The sequence below is a fragment of the Chamaea fasciata genome, unplaced genomic scaffold (genome assembly GCF_029207755.1).
Source record: "Chamaea fasciata isolate MVZ Bird 193981 ecotype frontalis unplaced genomic scaffold, bChaFas1.0.hap1 SCAF_20, whole genome shotgun sequence".
Lineage (NCBI taxonomy): Eukaryota > Metazoa > Chordata > Aves > Passeriformes > Sylviidae > Chamaea > Chamaea fasciata.
In genome coordinates this window covers 430,362-448,762 of record NW_027094105.1, presented here as the reverse complement: position 1 = coordinate 448,762, position 18,401 = coordinate 430,362, and the positions used below count along the sequence as shown (strand labels likewise).

The 18,401-nt window shown below is 59.3% G+C and overlaps 2 protein-coding genes across 2 annotated transcripts; one reads left to right on the top strand and one right to left on the bottom strand.

Moving 5' to 3' along the window:
• The first annotated feature begins 68 nt into the window (after window positions 1-68).
• On the top strand, window positions 69-13,454 carry MAMDC4 (MAM domain containing 4). The gene is given in 29 exon segments (XM_066201105.1): window positions 69-3,450; window positions 3,453-3,603; window positions 3,980-4,153; window positions 4,373-4,513; window positions 4,780-4,925; window positions 5,040-5,124; window positions 5,375-5,503; window positions 5,737-5,883; window positions 6,042-6,136; window positions 6,395-6,553; window positions 6,835-6,919; window positions 7,339-7,488; window positions 7,819-7,923; window positions 8,111-8,242; window positions 8,489-8,619; window positions 8,713-8,818; window positions 9,093-9,209; window positions 9,409-9,543; window positions 9,653-9,783; window positions 9,857-10,073; window positions 10,418-10,555; window positions 10,659-10,780; window positions 10,866-10,956; window positions 11,162-11,308; window positions 11,601-11,735; window positions 11,987-12,114; window positions 12,191-12,305; window positions 12,475-12,650; window positions 13,216-13,454. Coding segments are annotated over 29 exon segments (3,930 nt in total). The 5' UTR covers window positions 69-3,150; the 3' UTR covers window positions 13,258-13,454.
• Window positions 13,455-14,469: 1,015 nt separating this feature from the next.
• On the bottom strand, window positions 14,470-17,618 carry EDF1 (endothelial differentiation related factor 1). The gene is made up of 5 exons (XM_066201293.1): window positions 17,509-17,618; window positions 17,332-17,383; window positions 16,178-16,338; window positions 15,557-15,650; window positions 14,470-15,037 (listed from the first exon to the last, which is right to left on the bottom strand). The coding sequence occupies exons 1-5, from the start codon at window positions 17,584-17,586 to the stop codon at window positions 14,976-14,978; spliced, it is 447 nt and encodes a 148-aa protein (XP_066057390.1). The 5' UTR covers window positions 17,587-17,618; the 3' UTR covers window positions 14,470-14,975.
• Between the last annotated feature and the right edge of the window lie 783 nt (window positions 17,619-18,401).

The following is an 18,401-nucleotide window of genomic DNA, read 5'->3' as shown; positions in this document are numbered from 1 at the left end:
GGGTTATGCCTGTTGACAGTGGAAGGGACCTCCCAGGTTTTCCACCCTTTGAGGGGGACCTGTCATGGGAGCCCGGTATGGGAGCAGGCAGTCTGGGATGGGAACAGCAGAAGGTGTATTGGGATTTGCCTTGGAAAGGGCTGAGGCAGGAGAGAGGAAAGCAATGTCCAGGCCTGGGGGAGGGAAAGGCACGGTAGACCTGGGGGAGTGACCAGCCCCATCTCCTGAGGGGAGGGAACTGAGCTGCCTGGGAACATGGTTGGGAAGAACATGCCTATTTCCACTCTGGCAGTTGGTCACACCCTGAGGAAGAGCATCCTCCCTGACTTCATCCCTTTGGCCACCCAGGATCAGCTCCTGTCCCTCTAAATTTCCCAGGGATTCTCCCTGCTTATGCTTCCAGTGAGGAGCAGCGGGGGGAGACTGGGAAAAGCTGCTGGAGGCTTCAGTGGCTGGAGAGCTCCAGGGAGATGTGCAGGCTGGGTTGCTTCAGTCACTGTCCCACGTGAGGCTGGGACTGGAGGAATCTCCCAGCCCAGTCACAGCCCCATTTTGTTGTCAGACTCTGAACCTCTGTGCTCCCAGCTCCTGCTTGGCTATGATCCTGCTGCTGCCTCCTCCCCCTCGTGCCTTCAGGGGTGTGGGCTCCTTCCTCTGCATCCAGAGCCATGCAGAGTCAGCTCAACCTGCAGAATCTCAGCCTGTGCCCTGTGTCCAAAACTCAGCCTGTGCCCTAACTCCAAAGGAAGCTCGCAATGGGGGGATGAGTTTCATAGGCAAAAAGTGCTGTGCCTCATCCTCCATCCTGCGAGGCATGACCCTCCCCTCTGCTGGGGGGAATGTTACCCAGAAGTTACGAGTCAGCTGCAAACCTACAAATCACTGGATTGTGGAACTTGGATGCACATCTGGGATGTCCTGTCTATCCACTGGCCTAGCAGACCCAGCTCCAGTCGGTTCATCATGGTGGGATTGCTGGGATGTGCTGTGCGGGCTTAGGAGTTGGACTCGATAGTCCTTGTGGGTCCCTTCCAACACAAGGAATTCCATTATTCTGTTACAGAATTAGGCTGTGGGAGCTGTGACCAGGTGGGGTTTGAGAATCTCCCCAACTTGGCCCTCCCAGCAGCTTGGGAGCCTGCTCTGGCTTTGACAGCCCTCAGGCTGTCAAAGCTCACAGGTTTTTCTTTAAGTGGCATTTGCTGTTCTTGCTTTGTTGTTGTCTCAGTCCTTACTGGATCACTCTCTGCTTGAAGGGTTGGCTGCCTGCAACCTCCTGCCAGAGCTTGCCTGGGTGACATCCCCCTACGCCTTCTCCAAGCTGGGCACGTCCAGCTCAGCCTCTCCTTGTGGGAAGTCCAGTCCCATCATCATCATCAGGGAATCTCCTTCTATGGAGATACTCAAAAACTATCTGGACACATCCTCCAGGGAATCCTTGTGGAGCAGAGGGGTGGGATGGGGTGACCTCCTGTTTTGCGTCCCATTCTGTGCTATCCTGTGATCATCATCACTGCCCCAGGCTCGATCTGTTCCAGTATGCCCACGTCTCATACTGGGAGCACCAGCATCCCCAGTGCAAAGGCAAGAGTGTGTGAGAGGCTCTGCCTATGGCACCCAGGAGGCCAGTGGCTACTTTGCCCGTGGCCACAGCACTGGCCTGTAGCCAGCTTGGTGTTGCCAGGTTCCTGGACAGGGCTCCTGCTCTTCAGCATGCTTGGGCTCCAGCCTTGGGCTGCTGGTCCCCACTGGGCCTGGCTGGTGCTGGGGGAAGGAGCTGTGTTTTATTGCCCCTGATGCAATCCCAGTGCAATCTGCCTTCCAAGGCCATCGGCTCAATGGGAGGATCTGCTCAATGGGGCCCCTCTCTGGGCACAGAGGCTGTGGCAGCAGAGGTGAGAGGGGTCCTGTGAGGTAGCAGCCCATGCTTCCCCTGCCCAGGTGGGGAAACCAGTGGGGTCAGTAGTTGCCATTGCCAGGCAACACTGGTGGTGATATGTGGGGCTCTGACTGCCAAGCTGTGCTTCCAGGTGCATCAGTCCTTGCTGGGGCTCTGCCAGGAATGTTCTGCCCCAGCGATGACCTGGTTGTGGTCCTAGGGCTGTGTCCCTCGCCCCGGGGCAGTCATGAGCTGGGTGCTGAGATGCTCCTGCCAGCCAGAGTGGAGCAGGCAGGGTGAAGGCTGGCTCCTCCCAATGCCATCTTTTGGGATCCCCAGGCTCCAGGGAAACCTTGGAGCCCCTTCCACTGCCTAAAGGGCCTCCAGGAGGGCTAGAGAGGGACTTTGGACAAGAGCTTGGAGTGACAAGAGGGAATGGCTTCCCACTGCCAGTGGGCAGGGTAAGATGGAATATAGGAGATACTGCTGACTCCCAGCTCAGGTTTTCTGGTCAGAGTGCAGTGCACTGCCAACCCTGCACCCCAAGTCTCTCCCACTCTATGCACAGAGACTGGCAGAGCCCCCATGTCCCTAGCAGAGGTGCCAGCTTTCCCCACAGGACTGGCAGCATCCCTGGCTCGGCTGGAAGTGTCTTCATCCCTCACCAAGCCAGCGCATTCCACTGGGCTGTGCTCTGTTTCAGTCAGAGTGGCACCCAACATCTTGTTCTGGATGGAAAACGTGCTGAAGAAGAGAGGTTCAGTTGGGAAGAGCGGAAGGTCTTCCTGGGGCACCTGGCTCCAGCTCGCTGCCGTGGTGCCGGCAGTGCTGCTGACAGGATCATGCTGTGCTGTCCCAGCCGGCACAGCCTCGCTATAAATCCGCTGCTCGGCCAGGGAGCTGATAACAGCGGGGCTGAAGTCCAGCGCAGGCAGGTCCTGGGGAGCACATTCCAGCCCGGGGCTCACGGCGGAGCCTCTCCCAGCTCGGTTTTACCGTCGTGGTGGCCGGGATGGCTGCAGGCAGGCAGGCGATGCTGGCCCTCCTGGTGCTGCTGGGTGAGCTCTGCCGACACGGGCGGGGGGTTGTGTCACTGGAGGGAAGGGGCCTCCGTGCTGGCTGTTCCACTCTGGTGCTCCCCGGTAGTTTGCCCCAGCACGGGGAGCCGGGGCAGGTACAGCCCAGCCCGCTGGGCTCTGCTGGTGAAGTCAGCCCCGGGTTCCCAGGGTGAGCGGGTGCTGGAGGCCCCAGCACTGGGCTGGAGATAACCAATGGCTTTGTTCAGCGGGGGACAGAAAACGCCCAGATTTTCCTATTTCTTCCAAAAAGGGGGCTGGGATGGTTACGATATAGCAGTCAGTGCCCTGGCAGGCTCTGACGCCCAGAGGCTGATGGTGGGACGTGGCAGTGTGAGACGTGGACAGTGGCGGGGGTGCGGGGCTCGTCCAGGGGAAGATGCCATTGAGAGCTCGGTACCTGTCCCAGCAGGGTCCCAAACTGAGGTGCCCAGGCAAATGTCACATGCAGGTCACGTGTGCCCTCCATCACCTGCTGCGGGCACCATGCCTGGTTTCCCTGCGGGGTTTTCAGCCCCATTGTCTCTCCCATAGCCAGAACCGTCCTCCCCAGTGGGTCCGTGGTCGTCAACAGCTGCAGCAGCGCAGCTGAGCAGCTCTGCAACTTTGTGTGTGACTGCAGTGACTGCTCAGATGAGAACCAGTGTGGTGCGTGCCCAGACTCCCCAGGCCCCCAGACCCACCCTCAGGCCCTGCTCCTGGGGTGAGAGCAGGCTATGTGGTGGGCGGTGTTGTGGGTGCAGGTCACTGGGGTGATGCAGGGTTCCCCCAGGATGGGTGGGTGCAGATCCATGGGGTAGGGGCAGGTCCCTTGTGCAGGTGTCCAGGGTAAGCACAGGTTGCCTGGGTGCAGGTGAGTCTGCCAGTTGGCTGCAGGATCCCAGGCTGTGTGCAGGTCCCACAGGCTGGCCACAGGTTCCCTGGGTAGGTGCAGCCCCCCAGGTTGGATGCAGTTCCGTGGGGTGGGCACAGGTTGCCAGGGTGGCCCCAAACCTGCCTTGACACCCCATCTGCCCACCCTCAGGGTACCTACGGCACTCAGCAGTGCTGGGCACCCCCTTCACCTGTGACTTCGAGGACAGTGACTGTGGCTGGCAGGACGTCGGCACTTCGACGTATGAATGGGTGCGAAGCCGGGCCAGCCTGGCCATGTGGGGTGTGGGGCCTCATTCAGACCACACAATGGGCACTGATGTGGGTAAGTGGGAGCTGCTCAGTGAGCAGGCTCTGGGCACCCACAGCACCACTCCACTGGGCTCTGGGTGCCCCCGAGCCCCAGAGTTGGGGTGCCAGAATACACATCCTTGTGGGGTGCAGGGGATGGAGCAGACCCATGGAAGGGCAGGAGTAGTGCTGGCGCAGCTCCGATGCCTGTCCATGGGGCTGCAGCCCCCACTGTGCTTTCTGCCCTCCCCAGGTTGGTTCTTGTTGACCATGTCCCCCCCAGCAAAGACTGCGGCCACAGCCTGGCTCATGTCACCGGAGATGCGGGAAGCAGCTGCCACATGTGAGATCAGAACCTGGTATCACCTCTCAGGGAGCTGTGAGAGCACCCAAGGTGGGCAGAGGCAGCCTCAGCTACTGGGCAGTGCAGATGGGAGGCAGTGGGGAGGGATGGGGCCACCTGCCCCTATGGCAGAGACAGAGTCACCTGCACCTTGAGATGGGTCCTTTCCATCCTGTTTACCTCTGCCATGCTCCACACACAGAGCCGGTGGGATCTGGGGGTCCCAGCTCCAGCCCCCAAAGCTGGTGGGGCTCTGTTCATTCCTTTGGGTAGTCCAGGATGCCCCGTACCAAGGGCACTTTTGGGGCTTCCCTCAGGGCAGAACCAGACAGAGTGGCCGGTGCTGCGCCTGGCTGTGGCACGCAAGGACGAGGTAGTGGGGCTGTGGCAGAGCCCTGAGCGCAGCAGTGAGGGCTGGCACCAGCTGGTTGCCTACCCCGGCCGGATCGTGGAGCAGTTCCAGGTGAGACAGTGTTGGTACCCAGACACTGTCCCCATAAGATGGGACCAGAGGAGCTGGACGATGTTCTGAGACCCGGCCTGGGCAGCTCATGCCATCCTCATCCTCCCATCACAGCTCATCTTCTCCCTGACAAAACCACCCATCTGTGGGGCAGAGGTGGCACTCGATGACATCATATTCAGGAACTGTGGCTTACCAAGTGAGTCCCACATCTGCTGGGAAATGAGCTGGGATCCTGGGGTAACTGGGTGGGGTGCAAAATGCAGGGGAGCTCTCCCATTGCTCACTGTGTCTTGGGGTACCATGGCCTGGCCAGAGCATGAGGTGGGCAGTGAAAACCTGTCCCTTGAGTCACCCCAGGGAACAATCCGGGAGTGCTCACCCCAGGACTGAACTGTGGGACTGTCCCTGTGGGACCAGCCACTTGCTGACATGTTTCCCAACCCCAGAGGTCGGGCAGCAGTTCTGCAGGGCCCAGGAGAGCCTCTGCCACCGCGGTTCCTGTGTAGCACAGCGTCGTTTCTGTGACGGCACCGACGACTGCGGGGACGGCTCAGACGAGGGCATGGAGCAGTGCAGTGAGCACCCCTGGCCCCGGGGAGGAGTCCTGCGGATGGGCTGAGGGTCTTTGCCTTGGTGGGGCAAAACTGTGCTCTGGCCTGGCAGGGGTCCCCCCAGGGGACAAAATGACCCTGAGGGTTTGCAGAGGGGTGGCATCAGCCCAGCCCATTGCAGGGACCTGGGACCTGCATTGTCCAAGAGCTGGCTGGGACCCCAGTCTCTGGGTCACTGCTGTCCCTTCTCCTCACAGAGAACTTCACCCGCTGCTCCTTTGACCACAGTCTCTGTGGCTGGGAGGCGGTGGCCGAGCCACCAGTGTGGGGCAGGAACACGAGCCTGAACCTGGGCACCTCCTATGGCATTCCCACTCGAGACCACACCAACAACAGCAGGGCTGGTACGTGGCGGGGCACTAGTGCCCCAGAGGAGCCCCACTGCAGGTGGACGTGCCCTGGAGTGACACATGCTTGGGCTCTGCTCAAGGCTGTGCCAGGACAATGGTGTCCTGCACCCACATATCTGCCTGGCTCCACTCAGCCCCAGCATCTTCTGCAGGTTTTTTCCTCCATGTGGGCAGTGCCCCCACTGCACAGGCTGGTGGCACAGCTCAGCTCAGCAGCCCCACTTTCCAAGCCACCAACTCCTGTTCTGTGAGTCACAGCTGGGACCTCCTGTCATAGATCATGTGGGCATAGTGGTGATGGGAGGTGGGGTTCCCAGCTCTGGGGAACCTCATGTGGGGCTGGGGCTGTGATTTGCCCTTGCTGGGGATGGGCATCATGTTTTTGGGGGTGATTTGATGACATCTCTGGTGCCCATTGCGAGCTCTGAACTCTTCACATCCCCTCTGGGATGCGGGAGGCTGTGTGTCCCTGCCCTGAGGGGCTCACCCTCCTCCCCATCCCCAGCTCATTCTGTACTGCCACCTCCATGGCTCAGCCACCAGCAACCTCAGCATCTCCTACGTGACCAACTCTACCAAGCACCTGATGAGGGAGAGGATGGGAGACCTGGGCAGCAGCTGGGTCCGGGAGAGAATAGACTTCAACGTGACAGATCCCTTCAAGGTGGGATGGTGCTGTGCTGAGGAGAGTTGGGCTGCCCCTGGGGTCAGGGACCACAGCTGCATACAGGGGCAGCACCACCCCCCAAGCCCACCATGGCCATGCCAGCCCATGCTCTGCACCCCTGTCAGCCACAGCATCACCCCTGCTCCCACTGAATCCCTTCCTGGGGAGAATGTGTGTCTGTCCGTGACAGGTTCTGGCTCCCTCCATCCCATGGCTCTCTAGTGTCACCCTAATCCCCCCATATTGTGCAGGGTTGCCGACATGGTGCTTTCCTGCAGGTGCTGATCGAGGGAGTGGCCGGCAGAGGAGGGACCGTGGCCATCGATGACTTGATCCTGTCTCCAGGCTGTGTGAAGGAGCAGGGTGAGCTGGTGTGCAGTGTCCCTCACCCTGCTCCAATGTGGGCAGCTGTCCCAGGTGTCTTGTGCCCATGGCACCACGCCTAAAGGACCCCCCATATGGTCTACCTGTCCCTCTGCTCATCACAGGGACCATCCTGGGTGCAGCACAGCAAACACTTGCCCTGGGGTGCTGGTCTCTTTGTCCCATGGCAGTGGCACTCCATCCTCTGTGTCAAAACGTGTCACTCAAGCAGCTCTTAGTAGGCCCTGCGTCCCCTTCAGCTGGTGGCAACTAGACTGGGCTGGGATGGGATAGGATGGGGGAAATGGAGAGTCAGGGAGATGCCAGGGGACAAGGGACAGTGGTTTGAAGGGCTGACACTGATGCTGTTGCTGGGCCCTTTCACCACTGCTCTCCGTCCTGCGGTGTTTCACCATCAGAGAAGCCTGTGGTCGTGCTGCCGAGCCAGGCGGATGCCAGCCCCTGTGCAGCAAACGAGATGACCTGTGACAGTGGGGAGTGTATTGCCGCAGAGCTGGCCTGTGACTTCACTGACACGTGCACTGATGGCTCTGACGAGAAGCGCTGTGGTGAGAACCTAGGCAGGCACCTACACCAGTACCCCAGCAGTGGAGGGGACCAGGCGCTCCTGGGCTGGCACGGCCAAGGCACGTGAATGCCTGTACAGCCCCTGGGAGAACAATAGCCTGGCAAGACTGAGCCTGGAGTTTTGGGTTGCCCAGAGAAGCTGTGGCTACCCCATCCCTGGAAGTGTCCAGGGCTGGGCTGGATGGAAATTGGAACAACCTGGGATAATGAAAGGTGTCCTCTGCCCATGGCAGAGGGGTGGAATGAGATGAACTTTTAAGGCCTTTCCAACCCAAAGCAGTCTGGGATTCTGGGATTCTTTGACTTTGCAGGGACAACAACCTTCGAGTCGGGGGCTGGGGGCTGGCACGACGTCAGTATGGGGCGGCTGCGCTGGGGTCTGCAGAAAGTCACTGAATCTGACATCTTCCTCACAGGTGAGGCTGTTCTCACCACCTAGACAATGCGCTTCAGTGCTTAGCAGCACGGGAGCCACCAGAGCAGGGACCCCCAGTGAGTGCCACAGCACAATGGGGGATGATGCCCAGGCAGGATGCTGGGCTGGGGGTGCTACCAGCCATGTAGGACCACAGTCCTCACCTGGCAGAGTGTTTCTGTGCCCAGGGACTTTCCTGACCCTCCAGACAGGAGAAGGACAAATGGTGGGTCCTGCAAAAGCACAATCGCCTCCACTGGGCCCCTCTGGCCCTGCCTGTGCCATGGAGATGAGCTACCAGATCCACAGTGACCCCCAAGGTAACCTCCTGCCCACCCCCAGGGCACCCACCTGCCTGCTTCCTGCCCCCAGACCCCCCATGCCCACCTGCCTTTGCTGCCTCTCCCAACCCTGATTTGCCCCATCACATCATCCTGAACCTGGGGTGTCCGTGTCCCTGTCCATGTCCCTGCACCCTGTGACCATGGGCTGGTGCCATGGAGGGCTCCCACAGGGTGTCCAGGGGTTTTGGGTGCCCACAGCCTCTGCATTACCTCTTGTTCCAGGCTTCCTAGCTGTCAGTGTCTCAGATCACACCACTGGCACCACCCAGCTGGCCTGGCAGACACAAGGTCATGGCAGCACGGCTGGGGGTCGTGTCCGTGTCCCACTGGGAGAGAGAAGCCGGCCCTTCCAGGTGTGCTGGATGCATAGGGACCAGCCTGGGGGGCTTTCGGTGGGACAATGCCAGTGCTGCCAGGCACCCCGGGCTCATGGCTGCTGCCCCCAGGTTGAGCTGCTGGCACTGGTGGATCTCCAGGGCTCGGCAAGTGTCAGCGTTGACAACGTGACATTTGAGCAGTGCTACCTTGATGTGGTGTCACCCGCAGCTGCAGGTATGGCCAAGGATGTGTGGGCAGGGAGGGCACCTACGGGCCCCCTTCCATGGGGGCTGCCTGGTGGCTGTCACTCTGTCCAAGGGCAGGACCATGGTGCAGAAGGCCGAGGGCCAGGGCAAGCACTTACTCTGTCTTGGCCTGGGACCCCTGCATGGGGTAAACTAGGGGAGTGGAGCAGGGGAGCAGGGTGAAAGGGACGTTTGGGGAGCCCATTTGCTTTTATGATGCCTTACTCCTTTCCACTCCCACACTGTCACCTCTTTCCGGCCAGAGCTGTCCTGCAACTTTGAGAGGGGCATGTGTGGCTGGTACCAGGATCTGTCCAGTGACTTCAAATGGGTCCTCAGCACGGGGCAGGGCCAGGGCTCTGACCACACCAGTGGCTCAGGTAAGGGGCTGGTTGCTCTTTGGGGGAACCCAGGAGCTCAGGGCATCCCATAGCCTTCAATCCCCTGTGCACTCCCAGCAGCTCCATGGCTATGGAGCAAGCTCACGTAGGGCAGCCTGGGAGCACCCAGTTCTGGGCTGTGGGTGATGCAGAACACTCACATCATGACCCCTCCACCCTGGCTGTCCCCAACATCCAGGCTACTTCTTGTCCGTGGACCCCTCTGTGCCGTGGAGCCATGGGCAGCGGGCCCGGCTCCTCACCTCCCACCAGGAGCCGGCTGCTGCCCCGCGCTGTCTCTCCTTCTGGTACCGCCTGGCCGGCCCACAAATTGGTACGTGCCCCATGGCATCCTCCCAGGGCTGCCCCAGCCTGGCTCCACTGAGGACAGTGGGGTCCCCAAGGGCTGTGGGATGGCTGCCCCCATGCCCCCCTCTACCCAGGTACCCTGAACCTCAAGCTGTGGCTGGAGGGAGGGGAGGAGGTGGTGCTGTGGACCCGCCGAGGAGCCCAGGGCAGCATGTGGCACCGAGCGTGGTCAACGCTGCCCGCCACAGGCCAGCAGCGGTACCAGGTGAGAACCAGGCCCCCCATGTCCCTGGCATCAGCAAGGCACAGGGGTATCTGACTCCGCTCCCTGGTGGCAGGTGGCTTTCGAGGTGCTGCATGATGGTTTCCTGGGGGACGTGGGGCTGGACGACATCACGCAGACAACGGGACCCTGTGGGGCTGAGCTCTCCTGCTCCTTCGAGGCGGAGGGCTGTGGGCTGGCAGCCAGCAGAGAGGGCACCTGGCAGCGACAGAGCAACAGCACTGGCACCACCGCTGGCCCTGTGGCCGACCACACCACTGGCACCGCTGCAGGTACAGGGCCATGGCAGCGCTGGTGCTTCCCTGCTGCGCTCAGTGTCCTCCCTGCCTGCTCTGAGCCTGCACCCCACTCCAGCCCTGCCTGCTCTCCCTGTGTCATGCCTGCCCTACCCTCCATGCCCTCCGCAGGATGAGGAGAAGGCAATACTGCACAGGGCTTCCCAAACCTGGAACTCCCCAAACGCAGAGTCTCCCGGCCCCAGGGCTCCCTAATCCTGGGGTGGTTTCCATACTGGGGACACTCCTTAACCTGAGGGGAAAATCCAGCCCCAGTTGTCCCCTAGTGCTCCCCAGCAGGGCTGGGTAGGGGTCACAGCACTGGGGCTTCTCTCCTGCAGGCCATTACATGGTGGTGAACACGGGAAGGGTCTCCCTGCCTGCAGGACACACGGCTGCCCTCACCTCCCAGCCCTACCACCTCTCCGTGTCTGCCCAGTGCCTGGCCTTCTGGTACCAGCTGAGCGCTGGGACCCCAGGTGAGCACCACCTGCCCTGAGACCCCTGGGGTACCTCCAGACGGGTGGGGGCCCCACACAACACAGCCCTGGATGCCTCCTCCATGTTGGGTGCCCTGGGCAGGCTCCCTCGGGGTGTTCGTGGAGCAGAGCAGGGTGAGGAGGAAGGTTCTGAGCATAAGCACCATGGAAGGGAGCAACTGGCACCGCAGCCACGTCACCATCCAGCCTGATGGCGACTGGCAGGTGAGACAGGGCAGGGTGCTGAGGGCAGCTGGAGGTGACGAGGGGTGCATAGAGGCTGCCAGCCTCAGCGTGTCACCCTGCCCAGGTGGTGTTTGAGGCAGTGGGAGCTGGGGGTGACCATGGATACATTGCACTGGATGACCTGCACGTGTCGGATGGAGCCTGCCCCGAGCCAGGTGAGACCCTACCCCACAGGGGCACTGTGGGTCAAAGGCAGGGGATGAGACATCCTGTGGGGGCATGTAAGCCATGGGGATGGGGACAGACCTGTTCCTGCCCTGAGCCTGGCCTGGCCCAAAGCTGGGGGTGGTGTGTACCACCCAGGTGCCCCATCTCTTGCCAGGTAGCACTGGGTGTCTCACGGCCCTGCTTTCCTCCCAGCATCCTGTGACTTCGAGCAGGACACTTGTGGCTGGAACAGCCCCTCAGACCCCCGCTTGCGCAGCTTTGCCTGGGGCTGGAAGAGCGGGATCACCTTGGCCAAGTATCCTGGCCCTGAGCAGGATCACACCCTGGGCACAAGGAATGGTAGGAAACATCCATCCCTGCCTGGGCACCCTGGCATGGCCAGAGCAAGGGAGAGGAGCTGGGGATGGATGGGGTCAGTCCAGGTTACCATGTGAGGCCTGGCTCCACAGCATCACTGTCCCATCTTTGCCTGGGAGGGGCAGCTCAGCCCCAAGGGCAGTGAGGTGCAGGGCTGGTTTGTGTTATCTTCCAGGCATCACTCTGGGCATTTTGGGAAAGAGTGGGACAAATGGGATGGGATAAATGGGTGCAGGACTGGGGGATACCCTGCACTCTGTCTCTGCCTGCCCAGGTCACTACATGCACTTCGACACCAGCGTGCTGGGTGCCAGGGGCACCAGTGCCCTGCTGGAGAGCCCACCCCTGCCTGCAGCCACTGACTCCTGCCTGCGTTTCTGGTACCACATGGACATTCCGGAGCACCTCTGTGAGCACTGCAGGGGCAGGGAGGAGGTGCCATCCCTGTCTCTCATGCATGGGAATGGGGAATGGGGGCCTCAGTCCTCCCCACCCGTGGACCATGGACACTCTGCTTCAGCTCCAGCTGGGCAGTGGCGATGGCCCATTCCCTCTGGGTGCTGCCATCCCAGTAGAGGATGGCATGGCTGGGAGGCTCGGTGGCTCCTGTGGGCTCGGGGCAGCTGTTAATGCCAGGATGCTTGTGCCCCCTCCTTGCAGCCAGCGGGGAGCTGCGGGTGACGCTGCACGGCGCGGCGGGGCAGCGCACGGTGTGGAGCGTGGCGGGGCACCGCAGCCGGGGCTGGCGGGGCGCCGTGCTGCCGGTGCAGACCCCCAGTGAGTTCCAGGTAAGTGGGGCCACCCTGAGATGCAGGGTGTCTCCTGGGGTGCATCAGCCCCCCGAGAACCCACCTTCCCCCGCAGATCAGTTTTGAGATCACCACACGGAGGTGGCCGATGGAGGGGACAGTAGCACTGGATGACATCCTGTACAGCGCCAGAGTGGGCTGCCATTCCAGCCCGGAGAGTCCAGTGGAAGGTGCGGGGGGGGTGGTTGGGGGGCCGTGGGGTTGGGGTGGGGGGAGTGAGGGGATGGGGCAGTCCTGGCTGTGAAAGGTCAACCCAGAGCTGCCCAGGGTGCTGGGCTGAGGCTGGAGGCAGCTCTCTGGGCAGTGGTTCGAGCCTGACAGCATTTCCTCTCCCTGCAGGGAAACCCTCTGGCAGTTTTGTGGCGGAGGTAGTGCTCGGTCTGCTCCTGGCCCTCGTCATCCTGGCTCTGGTGGCTGCTGGGGGCTGGTACTGGCTGAAACAGCGAGCGCTGGCGAGCAGGACACCGACAGAGAGCAACAGTCCCCAGGGCTTCGACAACATCACCTTCCGAGATGTAAGGACAGGATGAAGAACTTCCCTGATTACCCCAGCTGTGCCAAAATAGCATTTTCCTAAAAGCTCAGCAAATGCCAGTAAGGTTCTCCCTGATCCCGCGTTCCGCCAACGCGACAGGGAGGTGCAAAGGGCTCTGCCTCTTATCTGCTTGTTGACAAACAAGTGACCCTGAGCTGTAGGGCTGACCTAAAAGTGCTGCTGCTGCCAGACAGCTGCTCCCGAAAGAGCTGAGTGTGCTACCACCCCAGAGTCTTGTGAGAAGGGGGTCTAGCAAACCTGGCTCATCCTCATTCAGCCAGCACTCAAATTAGTGCAAGGTGGCTTAAGCTGCAGGTCCCTTGGACAGCTCTGGTGCGATGACATCTGCAGCAGAACCATCAGCCCCAGCATGGACTCCAACAACAAATGTGGAGCCCCCAGGGCGCACTGGGGTTTTGGTACCTCTGCTGGTGTCACAGGGGGCAGGCACACAGATTGTCCTCGCTGCAGCCTGGAAGAAATCCTGGTGTATCACAGCAGACAGCCCGTATTTGTTACCAATTCCCACTCACTTTTCTTTGCAGGACAAGGTCATTATATCTCCAAGGGAGGGGGATGAGCCTTGAAATTAGCAGTCAGCAGCAGGAATTGCCTGCTCTCCCCGGGCAGACCACCCCTCGATAGGAACCCACACTCCGTCAGTTGCCTGCTCTTTGCACCTGGCACCGGGGAGCCTGTCCCGCACAGGGACACACCGCTGTCATCACTACCTCCAAGTGCTCGGGAAAAGCATTTTTGTTGTTTGTAACATGAACTTTCTGCTTCCAAGACAGCAATGTGTCCGTGCTTTGGTAGGGAGCAGGAATGGGAGTTCTCACAGTGGCTGTGCTCATCCAAAAAGGGTTCTGGCCATGGAAGGGGGGGTGAGGTGCAGGGTCCTGGCCCCCAGAGCTGGGAAGAGCAGTGAGTGCTGCAGAGTATGAGCGACTTCCCACACCCAGGACAAAGCACAAGAGCTCCCAGAACACAGAGTCCCCAGGGGAAGGAAGCTCAGTGCCTCTGCAGGTTTTGTGGAAGGTGAGTGGTGGGTGGGAGGGCAGGGAGCAGAGGGGGGAGCACCACACAGCAACCCTGAGGGCAGCAGGCAGCTCTTACTCTGGTGTACGGGTTCCTACCTGCTGCCCACACACCTTGTGAATGCACTTGATAAATGTCACGGTGCAGGCTGGGGTCAAGTCCTGGACCCCCACCCTGCACCCAGCACACCCAAGCCCAGGACCCCTCCCTCACGCTGCTTTCACACCTTAACACTGTGAACTCCAAACCCAGCCCCACACACAGCCCAGTTCACATCCTGAACAAAGAGCCCAAGTAGCTCTTGCTACTCCCACCCCCCATGACCAGCTGGAAGGACATCCTGCTTTCCCAGATTGTGACCAGAGAGCCTGTCTCCCTCCCACCCAGCTGTGTCCCCCTTAGGTGATGCCTCAGTCATGCCAAGCACCATCCTCACAGCCGTGTCCTGCTTGCAGAAATGAGGGCTCAACAGAGCCAAGAGCTGGGGAAGGGCACTGAATACCCAGGCTTCACTTGATGTCTCTTCACTTGCCTGGCTCTGCAGATCCCCACAGCCTCCCCTCACCTCCACAGCACTGATTCCATCCACAGGCTGCCGGCCAAGCTGCGCAATCCCCAACACAGAGAGAGGTGACACAGCCAGGAAGGCTGTGATAGCACTGACCCTCATCCCAGGAACCCCAGGTGTCCCTTTAATTACAATCCCAGTAGATGTGGTGCAGTTCTAGTCACATCCAGACACAACATTTACTACCAGTTGGTCAATTGCAGCAGCTCCCCTGGGCAACTGAAGGGTATCAAACTTTATTATAGATCTCTTCAAAACAGGCTGGAAAGAACAAACCAAACTCATTGAGATACAGTGACTGAATCATCATTTCTGATCAAGCCCCAACTCTCCCAAATCATTTATATATAATATATCTCACCCATCCCCCAAATTGTTTCAATTAAATCATCACATTCCAGACCACCCTAAGTGCCTTAACATCAGCTGCTGCTAACACCACAATGCACATGTTTTCTGGCAAATCAGAGGCAGGGTTTGGGTTCTTTTCTTGGGGTTTAGATCCTCAATCTCTGAAAAGGAGCAAGGAAAAACAAACATCAGGAAAATTGCTTCTTTAAGGTTGCCTTTTTACAGCAGGTACAGGTTCAGCAGATTTCCCCCCCAAAGCAAGTCTGAAACCCTCTTGTTCAGCTTGGCAATATGCAGAGTGGTTAAGAACCAGATCAGTCTGAGCGAACTAATTTCGAGGCTTTGTTGTCATTTCCCTTTGGGGCCAGTTTCCAGAGGTTTTCCGATGTCCTTTCCACGCAGTTTGAGGCCTGGAATAAGACAAAGGAGACCACCACCATCAGCACTCAATCATTCACCAAATAACTTTTAGTTCCACCAAATTCAGCCCTTAAGGAAGAGAACATCAAGAGAGCAGGAGAACCAGAGTTCAAGAAAATCCAACTTTAGTTTCTAGGAGCACCAGACCAACTTCAAACAAAAACTGATCAGATGGGATCTGAACCAGCCCAGGAGAGTAAAACCAACACTAAATCCTTCCCCAAGTGCAATCAGGCTTCCATGGGTCTCAGCATCTCACAGGTTTTGGGGGCAAGCACATAGGGATGGACCCCAGGGCACAGCTGCAGGCATGAAGGTGCAGACAAAGATCAAGAGCTCCCAGCTCTGGTTCAGTCAGCAAATCTAGGTGTTATCAGAACATGACTTAATGGCACCACACCCACGGTAAACTCCAGCCAGCAACATTCCTCACAGGAAAAAGGTAAATACCTTCCCACAAACCACCCTTCCAAACACCTGCAGTATTTTTGAAGTCTCCCTTAACTCACCGATGGCTCTTTCGATCTTGCCCATGACCTGGTTATTGGGGATTGCTCGTCCTGATTCGTAGTCAGCGATAACTTGTGGTTTTTCATTGATTTTCTGAAAGAGAGGATGAGTCTCACACAGGACTCACACAGATAAGGAATGGCCTCTCACTATGCCAGGACAGATGACAAAGTTCTGCTCGCAGGCTGACTCCATCCCCACCAGCACCTCCTCTGCAGTGTCCCAGCACTAGTGACATCCATCCCAAATGGACTTTGACCTCCCTCCTTTTCAGAAGGAGTAGGAACACCAGGGATTGCTGTTCCTTCAGACAGCAGGGAGTTGCTAACACTGCTCAGCCCAGATGGTACAAACTTCTCAGGTTGGTGTGAGCTGCTGGGAGGAAGCGGGAAGCAGCCTCCCACCAGCTCAGAACCACAGAGAGGCTCTGCCACCAATCAGCAGCTCAAGGGCTGCACAGACAAACCTCAAAACTGTTCCCAGACAATTGAAGCTGCCAGGACATCAGACACCAGAGATACTGCATTTCCCAAACTTGCAGCCCATGACACCATCCCACTGCAGCTGCCCATGAGGGAACAGGAGAGGTGCCCACCCTCACCTGGAGGTGGTCCACTCACCGTGGCCAGGTCCTTCTGTGTGAGGCCCTTGCTCTGCCGGCCCTGCTGGATCACTTTGCCCACCTCCAGAGAAACTCTGTCATGGTGCAGCTCCTCTGTTTCACGGTCAAGCTTGGCCGTGTTCTTTGTAATGAAGTGTTGTTTGTTCTGGCCTGCTGCCCCTGTCATTCGAAGCAAGAACAAAAAAACAACCAAGGACAAACAAAATAAGGCTCAGAGCTGTGCCAAAAAGTATCAAAGGACGTTTTCCAAGCCCTCAGCTGCCCAGGATCCCAGGGAGCTGTCAGGGTTTCAACATACCAACATCAACATTGATCTCACACAGACCCTGACCATCAGGGAACATTACCTTAGCCCTGTTCACGGCGCGGTGCACACCTAGCCATACAGAGCCCTTTTCTTTCCCTACTTCACACCTGAACTTCAAACAGGGCAAGTCTTTCTTTTCCTTGGGGATTTAATGCTCAAACTTTGCTGAAGACACACCTTTGTGCTGCAGCACAGAGAAGTCAATACTTGAACTTGAATCGTGCCTGCTCAGGTACGAGGCAGCACAAGTAAGCGGCTTTTAAGCAATTTTCTGATACCTTTTATTAGTAAAGTCTAACAGTACTTAGCTTTGCTGAAAGTCTGAGCTTCAAAAACACATTGTTTACTCTGTTAGATACCGTATTTAAGCCCTAGTTTGAATCCTTTCTCTCATATTAGTCTCTGACATTCGGTGTCCCAATAAAGCTGATTAACCTTCTTCAAGAATCATCTCTCTATTTATTTCCCACCATCAGAATCGCCTCCCTACAGTGAGAAAACCCGGCAATTTACATCGGAGAGGAAACAAGGAATTTTCAAAGAGCAGCGCCACAGAAAGATAGGCAGCCATTCAAATTTGCAAGAGAAATAAGCTGCCAAAACGGGGAGCTTAAGTTTTAGGATCATAAAAGCTCTTCCAAGATCTCTGCAGAAACAAGGCAGAGCTCCGCTCTGGGCAACCAGAAGCTAAGGAGCAGCTCCAGGGGCGTCATCCGAGCGGCTCCAGGGCTGCGCGTTCCGGCCCAGTTCGGGATCGTTGGCTCAGCCGGCGGGTGCCGCCTCCTGCCCCCTCTCCCCATCCCAGGCAGCCGCCTCAAACCGGACCGCCGCCGCGGAATACCCACACTTCTTGGAGGTCTCCACGTCCTCGCCGCGCCGCTGGGCCGCCAAGATCGCCTGGGGAAAGAGCGAAGGTGCGCGGTGAGGGCGGCGCTATTCGGGACGGTGGCCTCGACCACGCCAAGCCCAGGCCCGCCGCCTGCCCGGCCCCGCACCCGGTCCCCACCGCTCCCCCCGCTGACCTGCTTGGACTTGGCCTGGGCCGCGCTCGGGCCCTTCTTGCGCAGCACCGTAACCGTGTCCCAGTCGCTCTCCGCCATCGCTCCGACCCCGCCCGGGGCGCGCCCGCCGCCGGGCACCGCCCAGTGCCCGCCTTCGGGGGGCGTGGCCGCGTCGCCCGCTGATAGGGCGAGGTGCACGCCCGTCAGGAAAGACGGCCGCTCATAGGCGGGGACAGGAGCGAGCGCAGCGGGCGAGGCCGAGGTTCCTGCATGGACTGTTGGCTCAACTGCGCCCAGGCGTGACGCACTCCATTTGATAGGCACAGCGCCCTGCCAATCAGCTTACTCGCTATGCGATTGGCTGATGCGCAGGCCAACCTGGGGGCGGACGGCACGTGCCTGTGCACACTACGATTGGCTATCAACCCTGCCAGTCACCCCGAACCTGGCATGGATTGGTTTGTTCTGCGGCGCTGTCAGACTCATTGACCAATAGCCCTGCGCGGCTAGCCGAGCCGAGCATGCGCAGTGCGGCAGTTTGCGTGTCGGTTTTCCCCGGCCCGTCGGTACCAGGCGCGCCTGCGGGCATCGGCAGGGCAGAGCTGTGGCGTGGGGCTCTCGTGCTGCGGGGAGCCCGGCAGAGCGTCCACAGGACGGGCACGGGCACGGGCACGGAGGGGGCCAAAGGAGGAGCGGCTGGGGGCACTGGGTTGATTGAGCCTAGATAGGGCAATACTGAGGTCAAACCTCACCGGGACCTCCAGCTCCTCCCGCGGGGCAGCACCGGTCTCTGCTCTGGGACAGGGACAGGAGCCAGGGAACGGCTGAAGCTGTGCCAGGGCAGGCTGAGGGTGGAGATCAGGGAAAGGTTCTTCCCCCAGAGGGTGCTGGGCACTGCCCAGGCTCCCCAGGGA